Source organism: Trichosurus vulpecula, chromosome 4 (genome assembly GCF_011100635.1).
Source record: "Trichosurus vulpecula isolate mTriVul1 chromosome 4, mTriVul1.pri, whole genome shotgun sequence".
Taxonomy (NCBI): domain Eukaryota; kingdom Metazoa; phylum Chordata; class Mammalia; order Diprotodontia; family Phalangeridae; genus Trichosurus; species Trichosurus vulpecula.
Window position 1 is genome coordinate 437,208,222 of NC_050576.1, and position 16,559 is coordinate 437,224,780.

A 16,559-nucleotide genomic window follows, 5' to 3' on the forward strand; every position below is an offset into this window, starting at 1 on the left:
TCAAAATTAAGCTGAAAACAAATAAGCCTCTAATCAATTTGAAAAGACCGCAGGGGCTTTGGAACATTGGATTAAAGCAGTAAAATAAATACAGGAAAAAGTATTGTAATTGGTTAAAAAGAATAAGTGGTACCCCAGGTACCTATGTATTAATAAGCCAGTATGGGATTTCTCTCAATAAAGCAGTCTAGAGGAGTCGGCCTACAATTTCAACACATCAGGATTATAGTTTCAAAGTATGAGTCAACCTCTTTAAAGGGTAGAGAAATGTTCTCTTTCTCTCTCGTCTTCCTACACCAACAGTTGTAGCCAAAACTTAGGAAACATCTGCAGACATGTCACCCAAAGTTTATGACAGCTTCAGGGAATGAGATCCCCTCTGATTAAGATGAATATTATCTATGGACTCAAGGTAGTCTTCCAGTAAGCAAAAGCTGTGATTTTATACTTTGCTACATGTGCTTTTCATATATGTGCCTTACTCTGATAATTTTTTGAGTTTATTCTTTCTCTGGACTACATGTTCCTCAGACTTTTGTGAGGAAATACTTTGTAACAATTGTTCCTACTATACTACTTTAATAAATGTATTTACTAAAAGGTGATTATCTGTTGACTGACAATAAATTGGAAACACACTGGCGGGGGCTCATGAGCAACAGAACCAGAAAAACTCATCCCCATGGGGTTTAACTCTAAAATTATAAGAGAGAAAGTAGTATTCAGCTGTCCTCTGGAAACCCAGCCAACCAAATGTGAGTGGGAGTTAGGGAAGATGCTCCACAGGCAATGCTACATGATGCAAATTTCTCCAGGTATCTGCCTTACCCCTCTAAGGTTTTAGGGACTACAGAAACTCTGCTTGTCTCTGCAGAGGTTTTTCTGTGTTTTGTTTTGCCCAGATTGAAGTGCTTTCTCTCTTCACCTATTTCTTAAAAAAAAAAACAAAAAAAAAAACAACTATGAAGCTGATATCAGGTATTAGGTGGATATCCCTTTGGGCAGTCACCTTATCTATGTATATCTTCCATCCTACTCCTACATATCAGTATAATGTCAGGTTTTGAAGTATGGGAGAGTTAGCATTTTCTTTTCTTTTTTCCATTCTTGTACCTTAGGACAATGACCAGTCCATCCTACATACTGAGTGAACGTTTGTTGAAATGATTTCTTGTTCCTGGTAGCAACTTAGTAAAATGAAGATTCAGGAATTCTGTGTCAAGTGCTTCTTGGTTCACTACATGGGTGGTAGGTGTTTGCTGATGCATATTAGTGGGTTCTTTTGGTATTAAATGTGCCCTGCCCCAAACAAACACTTTCATACGAACATAGACACATTACACTCTCACATACACACACCACATGCCATGGATATGAAGTCCTTTAACTGTATTCTGGGCAATTCTGGCTTCAGGAGAGCAGTTCTCAGTCATGTGGGAGGCACAAAATATGCACAACCCCCTTTCTATATTAACAAGCTGTGTGCCTGAAGAAGTCGCCCACACACCACTTAGAATTCTGGGCTGCATTTTTCCAGCAGCAAAGTCACTTTGAATAAGGGGTGGTAGGCAGCAGGAAGGATATGGTGTGTGTGTGTGTGTGTGTGTATGGGGGATGGGTACGTAGCAACTATAGTACAATGAATAACATACGTTATAATGAAATGGTAAGGACTGTTTGGAAGACAGTAAATTTTTATGAGTATAATTCTCGAAAATAATTGACTAGAATTCCACATGGGCAGACCACATCAGTAGGGGTCAGTAAATGCTTCACTGTCAGAACTTCAATTTCTTAGTGGAGGTGTAGGGCTAGCCCTGTCCTCCTTCATTACCCAGGTTCATCCAGGATACCAACGTATGGAGGTTCCAGAAAGTTTTAGATCCTGCCTTTGGGAAGATAGACTGGTGTCCTCAAGTTGGGCCTTGTTTTCTGAAATATGGAAAGGGAATCTCTCATCCCAGGCTGAAGTTGTTGGAAATTAGGATGTGTGGGTACAAAGAATGAACAGCAGTTTCTGTTGGTAATTGGTAATCAAAGGCAGCCTAACAGCAGGTAGGGGAATTTCCCCCTCAGCCCTTGCCTGTGCATAGGGGCATTCTCTCTGAAGCATGGCAGAGCCCGACTTAGTGGAGGTGCTTTTATCTGGGGCTGGCCTGCTTTTAAATCTCCTGTATTTTGGACTGTTATAATTGTAGGGAAGATAATAAGCCTTTATTAGTGGCTACTATATGCCAGGCACTGCACTAAGTGCTTTACAAATGCAATCTCTTTAGATTTAAGCAAGTACTATAGTAAATTACTTCTTCTTGAGCAAAATTAAAAATTTCTCTGTCAATCTTAATCATTCACCATGTGTTGATCTATCTGTGCACATAGAATGTCTCCCAGCAGAATACAATCTTGTACTAATTTTGCAATAGAGGCAATAGAGGGCCTGGCCTAAACAGTGTATAGTAAATGCTTAATGGGTTCAGTTCATTGTATCTCATCCAGTCCATTGACATTTTTCCCCATTAACGTGGACTACTTGCCCGTTTTTGAAACAAATGAATGAAAAGGAAATTGATGATCTTATTAAAGTGGTAGATGTTGGCTTCTTATAAAATTAGAATAGGTTGCCTCAGGAAAGAGTGATCCTCACTCCATACTCCTGACAGCTTTCTCAATGGAGACTGGATGACTGTTGGCTGCTGGTTGGGGCTGTTGTTCAACAGTTTTCTGTCCACACCCCATAACCCACTAAGTTTAGACTAAGATTCAATGATCAATGCCTCAAAAGGCAACTAAAGTTCCTAGGCTACTTTCTAATGCTGTTGCCATAGAAATCTAAAATTCTACCCTAAAAAAGAAAACAACAAGGCTTCCTGATGGTAGGAAAGTATTTCTTTTCAGTACAATCTGACCATGTGCTTCAGAAACACTTTCTGACCCAACTTGAAAATAGTGATTTATCTCAGCTGTTGAATTCCTCTGCCCATGAACATTCTCTGAAAAATGGCATCACTAAAAATCAGATGGGGAAAGTAAATACATATTCAAACATTGGGGGGGGCGGGGCAAGAAGGGTTTTGACTTGTCATCTACTACTGCTCATATGCCTAATTTTATGTACTTGGGTGGTTTCTGGTCTTTGAGAATTTGTTTCTTTCACCTTTGGTTTTATTTTTTTTTAATTGGCACCTGAACTTAAAAAATAATGAGAATACTTTGGACAGCTAAGTGTCTGATGGTAGGGGAAAATCACCCTAATACCCTAATATATAGAAAATGAGAGAGAGAGAGAGAGCGAGAGAGAGCGGGCCCAGATCTCTTAGTCCAAACCCTTGATTTTTATAAAGGGACTGAGGCTCAGAGGAGTAAATTGGTTTGTTCAAGGCCTTCCAGGTAGTAAAAGATAGAACTGGGACCAAAAGGCAAAGATCTTCAGGCCCTTTCCACTCCCCTACATGGGGACATGGATAAGGACTCCATTTAATTTAGCTGTAGCTCCCTTTGTAGTAAACAGAGAAAAGAGATGAAAGGAAATACAATACCAGCTAGCTTTGGGAGCAGGGAAAGGGAGAATAGAACCAATATCAACTTTGCTTTCATAACAGCCTGCTTGAGGCAGCTATCAGGATCTTATTAGTATAGTGTTGAATTTGGAGTCATGAAGACCTGAGTTCAAATCCTGCCTCAGATATTTACTAGCTGTGCTAGTCAGTCAATTAACATTTAATAAACATCTGCTATGCGCTAAGTGCTTGGGATACAGAGAAAGACCAAAAAAGCAATGTATGCCTTCAAGGAGCTCACTATCTCATGAAGGGACACAGCACAGAGAAAGAATTCTAGGCAAGAGGAAGTCTAAGGAATGCAGCCATATGGGGAATGAAGGGACTATTGGCTCATGAACCCTTCTTCAATGGAGAATCCAGGCAGAGCTTGCTGCTCTCCACTCCCTAACCTCTCCCGTCTCTGATCAATCAGCAAGACAAAGACTCCCCAAGTGCAGGGGAAGGTCCAAGGTCAATGGGATTGTACAGTTTAATGGGAAAGGACGAGTTCATTTCATTTCTCCACACCTTATGCCAAATGGAGAATAGTAGAGCACCGACCTCCCAGAGCTGTTGTCAGGATCCAATGAGATATATGCAAAAAGTGCTTTGCAGACCTCTATGCAAATGCTCATCATTACTATTATTTTCTTTTTAAATCTGATTGAGTAACTCCATGTGTTTTGTCTATGCATAGAATTGTGACTGTCTTGCTAGGAGGCTAGTAGACACAAGAATGAGCAGAGCCCTTTCCTTGTGGAGAGAAAGGAGAGCATGGAGTACAGTGGGACAACATTAGTGTGAGACTGCCAGCTCCAATCCCACTGAGGTGACATACCAGTAGACAGGTCCTTTCATTTCTGGTCACAGTTTCCTCAGCTGTAAGATGAAGAGTTTGGACCAAACACCCTCTAAGCTCCCATTTAGCTCCAAGCCTGTGATTTGTCATATGACTGGCTCTTAACGTATCAAACGAAGGTTTCCAAAGTTGATGTGCAGAAGGAAGGATTTTTGTTTTAGTTTAAAGAAAATGTCCCTTTGGCTTGTTTGTTTTCCTTTTCCTTCTTATTTTAAGGATAACTTCAAGAAAGGAGAACTGGGGAGGTCCAGCCAACAGCTCCTGCCATTCTATCACCTGACTTGTCATTCAGTCCCTGCTGGCTAATTGATAAACTTTAAAGACAATGGAGAACAAGAGGTTTAACTTTGCTCAGGGGGGGTTCTTCCACAAACTTCCACTGACAGCCCCAAGCCTTAGTCCACATCCAGGATTAATGGAAAGAGTCACACTATTTATAAGGGGCAGCTTCACTGGGTGGCTAGAAACCCTACTTACAGCTTGTTTCCCACTGCTGGGGGTGAATAGACAATCTCTCCAAACCTGATGAATCGTGACCACGACCATGGAAAGTTTCTGTCATTTGGAAGAAATCGTGAATTGTGACTTAGCTGACCATTAGCATCAGTTAAAAACTAGCATCAAAAAAGGAAGACTATGGGCCAATCAAAATTAGAAAAAAAAACTGACTCAAAAGTTGGGGTAAAATTAGGTTGTTGATTTTTATCTTAATATGAAAGGGTTAGGTGGATTTGAGTGTTCTTGCTTTCCTAATGATTCAGAAAATAATACATATGGAGGATGGGGAGGAATGGCTGTACGTTGACTTGTCCTATTCACTTGCCTTCTAAATAATGCTTGCCAGAATACTCTCTTATCCTAGTCGATTTTCCAAAAGGGCCAAAAAGAAAACCTTTATGCCTCCAAGGCTTTTGGTGAGGGGAAGCTAGCAATTCAATGATGATTTTAGAAATGAGCATGTTTTTGCTTTCCACCTGCCCCCATCTTCATAACCTTGGACATTGAATCGATTTTCTTGGACAGTTTTAGACAATAGGCCACTACAATGGGGCCATTATTCAACAATGTTATAATGGAAGTGTGGGAAATAGTTCTCCCTTTTTCATCTTCTTGGACAAAGAAGCATGGCCTAGACATTTCTTAATGCTAAATGAAATGGGTTACAAGGGATTCTTTCACAACTTATTTCCCCTTCCCCATCAGTTCTGGCATCAGTTTAAAAGCCATGAGGTTTCCTGTAAAGAGCCCAGGCCTGAGCATCAGGAGGCATGGATTTGTGGCTTGACTCTACCACTCGCTAACTATCTGAACTGGGGGAGCCAATCCTTCTATAATAATTATGATAATAGCGTTTCTATAGCTCTTAAAGGTTTGCAAAGTGCTCTGCCAAGTGGGGATGCAGGCCAAGGGAAACAACATAATTCTGAACTCTGCTGGCATACTCTTTGTCATTCTTTTGACCTAAGCGAGAGCAGCCTCCTCTAACGATGGAGCTTCTAAAGAAACATAGCCAATGAAAGTGAAATTGCTCTTCCTGAAGTAGACAAAATGCCCGAGTTTAGACAACTTTCACATTTGTCTAGACCAGTTCATTGATTTTAGAGACTAAGATTATCGAGGCGTAAACTATCAGCTAGCTAGTACTATGGTGAGAATGGTGGCACCAGAGTCAGGGTGACCTATGGCTAAGTGTTACCTTGGACATTTGCCAGCTGTGTGAGCATGGATAGGCCACCAAACCTTTGTCTGCCTTGGTTTCCTCATCTGTAAAATGCGGCTAATAACAGCATGTGTCTTCCAGGGTTATTGTGAAGATCGAATGAAATAGTCTTTCTGCAGTACATTGCGAAGCCTACAGTTTTGTAAAAAGGCTGACTATTGGAATTAGCTACAAGAGAGTGTATTTCAGCATCAGGTATCTTGGTGCCCCTGACAGCAGCTCCTAAAAGTAAACAACACTATGGCCAAGTGTTTTCATGGGAGATGGAGGAAATCCTTTGACTTCATGAAATGCCACTCTTCCCACTTTGTCCTTGGACCAAAGGCAGAATTATCGATATTTATAGGCAATAAAACATCCAATCAGACTTTTTTTTATAACATTAAGTTTAATGCAAGCATTTGTGATTACCTTTCAAATCAATTTGCTAGCCGCCGAGGCTTTGATTTCTGAGTGTCAAAAACCCTTGTTTGAGTTACAGGATAAGCGGTGACTTTTAGCTTTAGTCTTAAATTGGACAATCTCCAGAAGGGGGAGGGGGAGTGAAATAGCCTGTTAGAACATGCTCCCATACATGCGCTCTTAAGTGTTCTTCATTTCACATTGTTTTTGGCTTCGTCAAGGGGTCTGGACCAGAAAATATTGCTTTTCAGGACAGAGATAATGTTTGAAAAAGAAAAAGAATGCAATTCCTCACCGAACAGCGGGACCCAAAATCATGTAAGTTCTGAAGGAGCGTGTGCTTTTTTATTTCAGTGTCCCCTACCTGTTTCGTGTTTATTAGAAAGTGGCATGTTGAGCTATCAGTAGAAATATACATTTATATATATATATAAAGTTTTGCATTCAAATCTCTTGATTCTTTGATATACCTATAACTAAAGACCACAAATCAAACAAATAAAAAAACCTCTATATAATATATCCTTATTTCAGATGCATATATATGTACATATATATTTGTAGAACAATCCACCTTTTTAAATATGTTCCTGTTAAAAAAATGCTATTTACACATTTTGGACAGAGGAGGCATTTGAGCCTTTGGGATGTGGCTAGGAAGGGATGAGCATTATTTGGGGCCAATGACATAGAGCAAGAAAACTCTGAAACAAGGAAATACCATGGAAAACCTCCTCCGAAAAAGTAAGGCGTATTGATGGGACTAAAACATGGAGAGGGAAACGGGAGGGCTTCAATCACTGGGCACACAGTCAGTGAGACTAGACATCACATCATAGGGGTAGTCATGCTTGGTCAAACACTCCACATTTTCTAACTTTCTCAGGAGAAGGAAAGCAACTTTGTTCTCCTCCTTTGTTTCCATCTTGTTCTTCTGCCATGTCCCACCAGCAGCAACTTACTGATCATCAGCAAGATTTATATCAGCCATGGATCCAAAAGTAGTCCCCATCCACAAAGAGTTTTGCTAAATGTGATGGCGTTTCCAAGCTAGGTATTCAGATTCAGAGACCCCAGGCAAAGCCACATTCATCATTGGGCTCTCCCGTTACTGAGCCAATCTGCAGAACGTGACAGAGTCGGGGTAGGGCTTTATTATGGGAGAAGACACTGGGAAACTCAAATAGGCAAGTCATCATCTAACTCAATGCTGTGATGACCATCTGGCCTCTCTGGTGCCCTTCATCTTCCACAACCTTATTAACTTGGAACTCAAAATCCACATTTACATTGTGTTTTCTCTTGAAAACTCCAAATAGCAACACCTTTAAGCATGGAGGGTATCAGGTATGCCTGATAGGAACTCTCTTGTGAGTCTCCCAGTGTCTGTAAATGGATGTATATGGTTTTCAATTCCATGGGTTTGAATAATGCTTCAATAGAGTGCCTAAGCAAGCATCCCAATCCACCCATGACTATTTGGGTCTGTTGGAGAACCTGGTGTTGAGGGAGTGTCCCTGAAGGCAACAGGTTGTGTTAAACACAGTCTGGTGCCACTTTGGGATTGTACTGGCCAATAGGAAAGAAAGAAGAAAAAATAGGAGGACTGAATTAAAGTATGGAAAAAAGAGCTAAAAAGTAAACTATTTTTTTTTCTACAAAGAGAAGAATGTTTAAGTAGGAGAAGTAGTTGGGTGGGTGGGATTTTTGTGTTTGGGAGCACACAGAAAAGTGGATGGAGGTGGATTATCTACAATTCAATATCAGAATTAGAGATGAATTCTCTCTTTTTTATTTTTTTTGCCAATATATTTTTCATGACAACATTGTGTGGGCAGCAGCTGCACAGGCTCCTGACACTCCCACCACTAATCCTCAGCCATTATGTAGGAGGCCCCTCACTCCTAGTGTACTGATGGCTCACATTCCTGCACAGGGGGTAAGGCCACCTTCATTTCCAAAACAATTTACTGAGCTCAACATTTATTTCAAATTACTGAGAAAAAAATAAGCTTTAGTTTGTGCCCTCATATTCCTGTTCTCACTTATACTAGCCAAAGGACAACTAATCATTGCATCTTGCCTCAAATATACATGACACAGAGTAGATAGCATTGCAGTTGGGTTGGTCATTTTGTTGATGGCTGAGTTTTCTCTCTTGATCTTATCTCTTCCCAATAAAAAGGGATGAAATCAATCTTGCCCCTTATGCCTTTATCACTATTTTCAATTTCACTCTGTAAAATGGCCCTTTTGTTTTCTTTCTGATAATTTTTTGTAAATTTTCTGAAGCTCAAGTAGAGCTCCTGCTATGGAACCCATTCCCAATCTGTGAAAGCCTCCTCCATCATTTCAAGAGAATCATATTTAAAAACAGTCATCTGGTTACCTGGTGCTGCTAAAAGCACAGATACAATTGTGTGGAATGGAACAGGGCAAAGAGGAGTAAGGGCAAATCTGGAGCTCTTTCCACTGTAATTTTCCTATGAGAGCAACAGCTAGAGTTTAATGTTTTCATATGTTATTTCAAAACATTTATCCTTAAAATATTATTGCCCAATTCCTACATGCATAGCCTTTGCTATTACCTTGTAAGGTCTTGACCTTATTATGCCATTTCTCTTTGGCAGGCCTTGATGACATACATGGTGAGGGGGTAGGGAGCAGCTGTACAGATAGAGCTTAGCACATGAGCCAGTCACGAACAGTTATGACGAGTGGAAGCAGTTGTTTACAGCTAAGGAAAGGAAGGAAGCTTTCAGGGCACATGGCAACCCACCTCAAAGTCATGATCATTGTAACACCCAGATGTTTGGTCAGCAGGTGGGGGAACTACAGGTTTCATATTTGGAAGAATACATATGGGACAGTGAAGTCGTTTGTAGATTTCTCTGCACCATCTCTTTTCAACAAGAGTTACTAAAGCATCGTATGTAGTCAGTCAGGATACAGTGGAGAAGATACTACATTTGTAGTCTTGTCCCTGGATTTAAATCCGTCTACTGCCATTTATGACCTGCATGACCTTGGGAAAGTTGAAATTTATCTAGGCTTCAACCATTCATCTACAAAATGAGGAACTTAAACTTAATGACCTCTGAGGTCCTATCCAGTTCTAAATATGTAAACCAAGATAAGTTCTATCCCCTCTTTTCTCTCTCTCTCTCTCCCTCTCTCTCTCTGTGTCACTCTGTCTCTCACTGTTTTTGTCTCTCTGACTCTGTCTCTCTCTGTCTTTGTCTTGGTCTCTGTGTTTCTCTGTCTGTGTCTGTCTGGATCTCTCTCTGTCTCTCTGTCCCTCTCTCTCTCTCTTTCTAGTTCTCTCTCTCTTTCCCCCCAGAAATGAAGCAACACTGATTTCAATGAGAACACTACACTGATAATTAGATAATCCATTTCTTCTCCAGCCACCTACTTTCTTTCCTTCTCTATCACCCAACCACACTCTAAGATGCTATTCTAGGCATCTACCATTTAGCCCTAAAGATGTGCTTTTCCGTCACCACGAGTCCCTAAACTTAGCCCTGAGAACACAGTCCAGCCTGGGTGGGGATACTCAGACTGTCTGTGGCATTGAGGGTAGTCAGGAGAACTGGCGAATCTATAAGGGGTTAGAGAGATAGCTACATTGCCAGTCAGATGCTGGTCGAAGTAGATAAGGAGAAAGTAGAATGTTTATAGAGCCCCAAATCAGCTGTCAAGTGCAATACCTTTCTTCCTGATGACTCAGCTGATATTGGGTAATGACTTGTGTGTGTCAACTTCAGGCAGGGGAAAAAGAATGAAGCCCAGTTTGCCCTCAACAATGTGCCAGGACTTATGTCCCTTCTTCAGCTCCATTTTCCTATTTAATCCTGGATGAACATTCTGATATGGGAGATTCATTATCTCCCTACTCAAGAGTTTCCACAGGATAGGAGACGAATATAATGGTTAACTAAAATAGTGAAATTTCTAAGAGGGGGATTTTGAGTGTGGCCACAAATCTCTCTGAGATACCTTTAATCTTATAACAGTGACTTTTCTAAATGACATTTTTAAAAGACCCCATAACAAAAGCCTTTGAAAATTGGAATGAGGTTTCAATCATTAGGATCTGAAAGTTTTTGTTTTTGTTTTTTTCCTGAAATGTTGGTATCAACTAAGACCACTAGAAATCCTTAAGGTTATCCTTCTGCCTGCAACCTTCTTCCATTAAACTGTCAATAATGAATAATCCAACATTCTCTGGTACTACAAAGTCCCAGACAGAATGGCCTGAATGATGGGAGAGGGGCGTAAGAGAAGGGGAATTTCAAAGGGGGCTTTCAGCAGGCATTTGGGAAGCTTTAACAGAAAACACAAACCCACACATTTTCAGGCTTCTTAAAAAGATAGGGAATTATAGAGACAGCCACAAAGAGTACAACAAAAACACAAAAGCAGCCCTTCCCCCACTTTAGGGCTTTTTGTAGCAATTCAAGCAGTCTGGGGTGGTGGGGGTAGTGGAGAACCTCAGGGGTGAGGTTCATTTCTTCCAAGTCCTAGCTTTTTATGGTAGCATCTTTATGAAAATTATGCAGGGAGCTACCTTTCCCCTCTCCCATAATAGAGTGAAGGGTTTGCTTAAAAATGATAGTGGAGACTAGATTTATTTACTATTTTTCTTTACATTGCATGTGTATGTGTATGTGTATGTGTACGTGTGTGCGCGCGCGCGTGTGTGTGTGTGTGTGTGTGTGTGTGTGTGTGTGTTTCTACAACATTGCAACAGGCAAGATTGAGGTTGAATTTCATCATCTTCCCCAAACCCAGATTTTGCATTCCCAATCTTAGCCCCTAAGTCCTGCCTGGTCAGTGTATTGTTGTCTCCATGGGTACTGGGAAGGGATGGGGTGCCAGGGACGGGGGAAGGAGGAAGGGGTGGAGTGTGCACAGAAGGGAAGCATTCTCAGCTATGTGGAATCCTGATTCACCACTTTCCCTCCGTTCATCGTCGGTGTGCCGGAACTTTTCCTGGAACGTCCTTGCTTTTCTCCAATTTCATGCAATGATGGCTCTCTGTACATGCACACTGGAAATAGAAATTACAACAATTAGTTTTCATGGCTTTAAGGAGAGCAGACTCTTTGGCCACAATTAGCATGTGGAACTTGGGTTTTGAACCTCCCTATGTCCCAACTATTTTGGATCCTTAATTCCACAGACCTCGCCCATTTCTTGTTTCCAGCCTCAGCCTTTGAAGCTGACTTGAGCTACAGCTGCAGGGAGGTTTCTGATTTTTTTAAGATAATGCTTGTTTTTTTCCAACTTATGCATTACATACATACACATATGAGGACACACATATTTATGCACACACGTGAGTGCACACATAACCAGTGCTATTGGAGAGTTACAGCATAACCTCTATAGGATATTAAGAGTTATCTTGCTTTCCAGGCTTTAATCTGAATCTCATCTGGGCAGAGAAAGTACCTTTTTGGTTACACCAAGCTAATCTTTGATTACAAAGGGAAATAGGACTTTAGTGAGTCCATTGGAAATATTTATTGTCAAGGCTTACTGCACCTTAATGATAAAAAGTTTAGAAAGGAAAACGGACAAAAGAGAAGAGGAAGAAGAAGAAGCTGTGACTCACCCTGTCTCCTAGGGACTATCTAAAGCCTATTGATCTCTGGCTCATCCAAGCTGTTCCTCAAGCCAGAACCCCATCCTTGATGCAACCCTCTGTTTGAATCTGAGCACTGCCAGTGTGGTTTGTGTCTGACCAAATACACCCCTCTGCCCTGGTGTTCTCTCTGGCAATTGAGCCAGTTGGTGATATGCAAGCATGCCTAAAGTTACAGTATTACTCATTGGGCTTATCTCACAACCCCCTATGAGGCATGACAGCATGGGCACCAGCAGTTTATATAGGACTTAGCTGAAGTACTCAGGTGGCTTTCAAGTCCTTGCCTAGATAGAAAACAAGAGCCACAGAAAAATCATACTGATGGTCTGCATAGGAATTAGGACCATCGCATTTCTAGTGGTGTCAGCTTTGGGTTCATCGTTTCAGCTGGTTCTTGTTTCTAATACTGTATATCTGAATATTTCTATAATATAAATATTTTTGGATGAATTTTCTGGGTGAAAGAACAGACAAAAACATGATAATAATCACCTTGTGCTAAATCTTAAACTCTATTTCCCCAGGGTGGGGGCTTAAAAATATATGTTTGTTTGGACCACAAAATGAAAAGGGGTATATGTTTTACCCTGATAATATGCATGCATGCCTCACAGTCCAGGAAGGGACAGGTATTCATTCAGCCAGAAAGCTCCACTTAACCTAAATGGAGATAGGAAGGCATAGGAAAGGTGGGAGGGGGAAGAGAAGTAGTTGTGGACCATTGCCAATGAAAATATTTAACACAGTTTAAAAAACCACAAGAATTCCTAATTCTTTAAATATTATACTGACCAGATTTTGCCCTGACAGAGCAAGTAACTCTGCCCAAGTGGTCCAGCATAAAGAATGCAGGTGCTTCAATCTTGGTTCTGACATTTTAGCATAGACTAAATTCTCATTTGTGGTTCTGGCTTTGGGAAGTAACTGACTTCTGCCAAATAGTCGGGCCAATTCCATCTGACCTTCTGAGTTCCTCATTCCATGTAGTTTGCCTGCCTGCCCCAGTACTCTTCTCCACAAATGGGTCTCACTGTTACTTACAATGATCCAGTTTTCCCTAAATGTCGTTTGTTTATAATTGGTTCATTCTTATTAAGCTACTGTTGAATGAGAATGTGTAGGCACATCGTGTAAATGATAATACATTGATTAAAGAAGCAATTATTAAGTGCCTATTATATGCCACACAAAGTGAAAGCCTTGAGGACAAAAAGACAGAAATGAAAGCCCTTGTCATGAGAGAGGTCACACAGTATTAAGAGGAGGCAACATGAACAAAAGTACAAAATAAAGATAAAGAGAGGCCAAAGTAATTTCTTGCACTGTGATCTCAAGTAACTGGGGAGATGACAATTGGTCTTGTTCTGTGAATTGAAAACAAAATAAAATTTAAAAAAAGAAAAATAATAATACTGGAGGAAAAAATGAATGCCAATGATTAGCAACTTTTCTTCAGGCACAATCTATGAGCTAGGCCCTGGGGATCCAGAGACCAAAATGAGGGAGTTCCTGCCCTCAAGGAGTTTACATTCCACTGGAGCAAACAGCTTGTCCAGGTGACATCTATTATCAAGGTAACTTGGGGAGGGAAGCCACTGGCAGCTGGAAGATTAAGGAAAGTTTCAGTTTTATGGAGAATGTCATCTTTCAAATGCCAGTTGAAAGAAATGAGGGATTCTAATGGGCAAATGTGACTGAGGAGCACTTTCTTGGTCTGAGGAACAGCCTTAGACTGTGATGAGAGATGCAATGTCTTGTGTGAAGAAGAATCAGAAGGCCAGGTGGTCTCTGCCCTATAGGGATGAAGGGGGATGCTGACTAATAAGGCTAGAAAGGTAAGTTAAAGTGAGCTGGTGAATTAGGATCCTAGCTAGGGATATACTAGGTGTCTGCTAGAAAATGGAGGGCTTCCCATGCCAAACAGAAGAGCTTGCATTTGATCCTAGAAAGAATAAGGTTTAATGAGGAGGACAATGTAACAATCACAAGTGTTATTGTTGTTTTGTGCATCTTTTTTCTTTAAATTATTCTGGCAAGCTTTAGTGGATGGATTGGTTTGGAGAGAGAATCAAGGGAAAAATAAAAAAAAAACAATTAAAAGTCCACAGTCTAGGTCAGGAATCAGCAGATGGCCATGTGAGTAGAGGGAAGGGGATCAACATATTGCTGAGGTGGAAATAACAAAATTCGCTAACAAATTATATATATGAGATGAGGAAAAGGGAATATTGAGAATGATGATGATGCTGTAAATCCAAGTGACTAGAAGGAGGCTAGGACCCTTGACAGAAAGTGGGATGCTTAGAAATGGGGTGGGATTTGGGGAAAACTAAGCCAGATCTTGTTTGATTGGAGATGCCTATGGGTCTTTCAACTCAAAATGTCCTGAATGTGTGTGTGTGGGGGGGTGGGGGGTAAAAGTGGACAGTTGGCATAGCTCCACGCATGGACACTTGAATAGAGGCAAACGAATGAAGAAAAGGCAATCTTGCTCTCTCAGGAGCATTCTCAGAAAGGAGTCATGCAGGTCATCAGTCAGGCCATCTCATAGCTTGATATTGGGATCTTGGGTTTTGCTGTGCAGAAACATTCTCCTCATCTATTTAGTGTAATTAAGATTTACTAAAGTTATTGATACATGGTACATGAATTCTGTTCCAGGGCCGTGCCAGCACTGTGGGAGGCTATCTCAGCACACCTGCATGGCAGCTTGCTCTGGGTGTCATTCGCCCACCTGGCCAAGCTCAGGAGTCCCCAACATGTGTGTGGAAGCACAGCGAATGAGTGCGGAATGGCCCCTTCCCCAGAATAAACATAGCCTTGCATCACTTTCCCTCAGATACCAAAGGAGAAAATCATTTTCCAGCATAAGGCAGGAAAGAAGGTGGCATGCCAGAAATTTGTGAAAAACTGAATAACGTCACAGTATAGACAGACCCAGTGTGTACCAGCACCCAAGTGGCTCTCTGACACAGGGTAGTATACTGGGTGGAGTAATGGGTTTGGAGTCAAAGGACCAACCCCAGTGTGGTGGCTTATGGGCACAAGTTACAGAAGTTTTCTGGGCCTCAGCTTCTTTCCTCATCTGTAAAATAAACATGTTCTCGAAAGAAGAGATATGGAAGAAAACTCTCCATGTTTTTTTGTTTGTTTGTTTGTTTTTGCAGAGCAGGGCATCCATATGCTTGAAACATTATATGTAAAACATCATTTTTAAAGTGTTAATTGTTTTATGATTTTTTTCTCTCAAAAAAAATCTTTGATATAAGGGATAGATCCCTAGGATTGGGGGGTGCGATGAAAGAGGAAATAGAGATGGAAAAGACAAGCCATCCATGAAGTTCTTTTTATTCATTTGTTTTAATGAGTATGTGACGACTGGATGAGCTCTGAATTTCTCTCTAGTTCTAAAATGATGACAAGATCACACAGGAGGTGCTTAATATGTACTTGGTAAATGAGAAAATAAAGAGATGAATGAGTCAATGCAATTAGGCTGCTTCCGGGGAAACTAAGATAATTAGCACAGAGGTTAGAATTCCTCTGTCATTTGGAGGTGCTCAAGTCACCAACCATCTTGACTGCTGTTGGCATTGAGGCCATGTAGCCACAGAGAGGCATTTTTTTTCCCCACATGAAGCAAATGTCATAAAAAAGTCTTTGAATCATTCTATTAACTCTTTCATCACCATCAAATTAATACTGATTTTTCCCCCAGAGTGAGCATTTATTTTGACTCAAAATAAATTATCTTGATACTTTTTAAAAGTATCCCAGGATAAGACACATAGCAGTGTTCAAAATTCATTAAAAAGAGAAAGCTATACATAGCAGTAATGAAAGATATTAACATGAAAAATAGGCTTCCAAGTGTTCTTAGGCTGCTGATACTCTCAGAATCTTTTCTGAACATTCTGAAGGGAATGAAAATATCAGGATTCATCCTCCATCCTTATCACCTGTGACTGGAAGTTGCTTGCCCTTTCCTTCATCTTATTTTTCAGAAAGAACTAAAAAAGTTAGTTTAAGTACATGAATTGTAAAGTGACTTGAAAACTGTTATGGGTTGTTAGGGAAATATACATGTTATTTTTGTAAGTAAGATCAATTCATATCCTATGTTTTCAAAACCTGAAGAGCTTCATGACAAGAGAACTAACTCTGTGCAAAGGATAGAGCACAGGATTCAGCAGACCTAGCTCCTGGCCTCAACATTAGCCTTAACTGCCCACTTACTGGCCTTCTGCCTTGGCTTGGGCTGTCTCCACTGCCCTAACTGCAGGCCTTTCTCTCATCCACTTCTTAGAAACCCAATTTTCTTCCAAAACTCAGGAGGGGTACCACTTTCTACAGGAATCCTTTCCTGATACTCTAGTTGGTAGTGCT

The 16,559-nt window shown here is 40.8% G+C and overlaps 1 protein-coding gene across 1 annotated transcript in view; it reads right to left on the minus strand.

The window, feature by feature from the left end:
- Positions 1-6,486: 6,486 nt before the first annotated feature.
- FGF12 (fibroblast growth factor 12) overlaps positions 6,487-16,559 on the minus strand; it is a 262,211-nt gene continuing 252,138 nt past the window's right edge. The window contains exon 5 of the mRNA XM_036754914.1: positions 6,487-11,573. Within this exon, the coding sequence (XP_036610809.1) occupies positions 11,455-11,573 (119 nt within the window). The 3' untranslated portion in view covers positions 6,487-11,454. The remainder of the gene's footprint in view (positions 11,574-16,559) is intronic.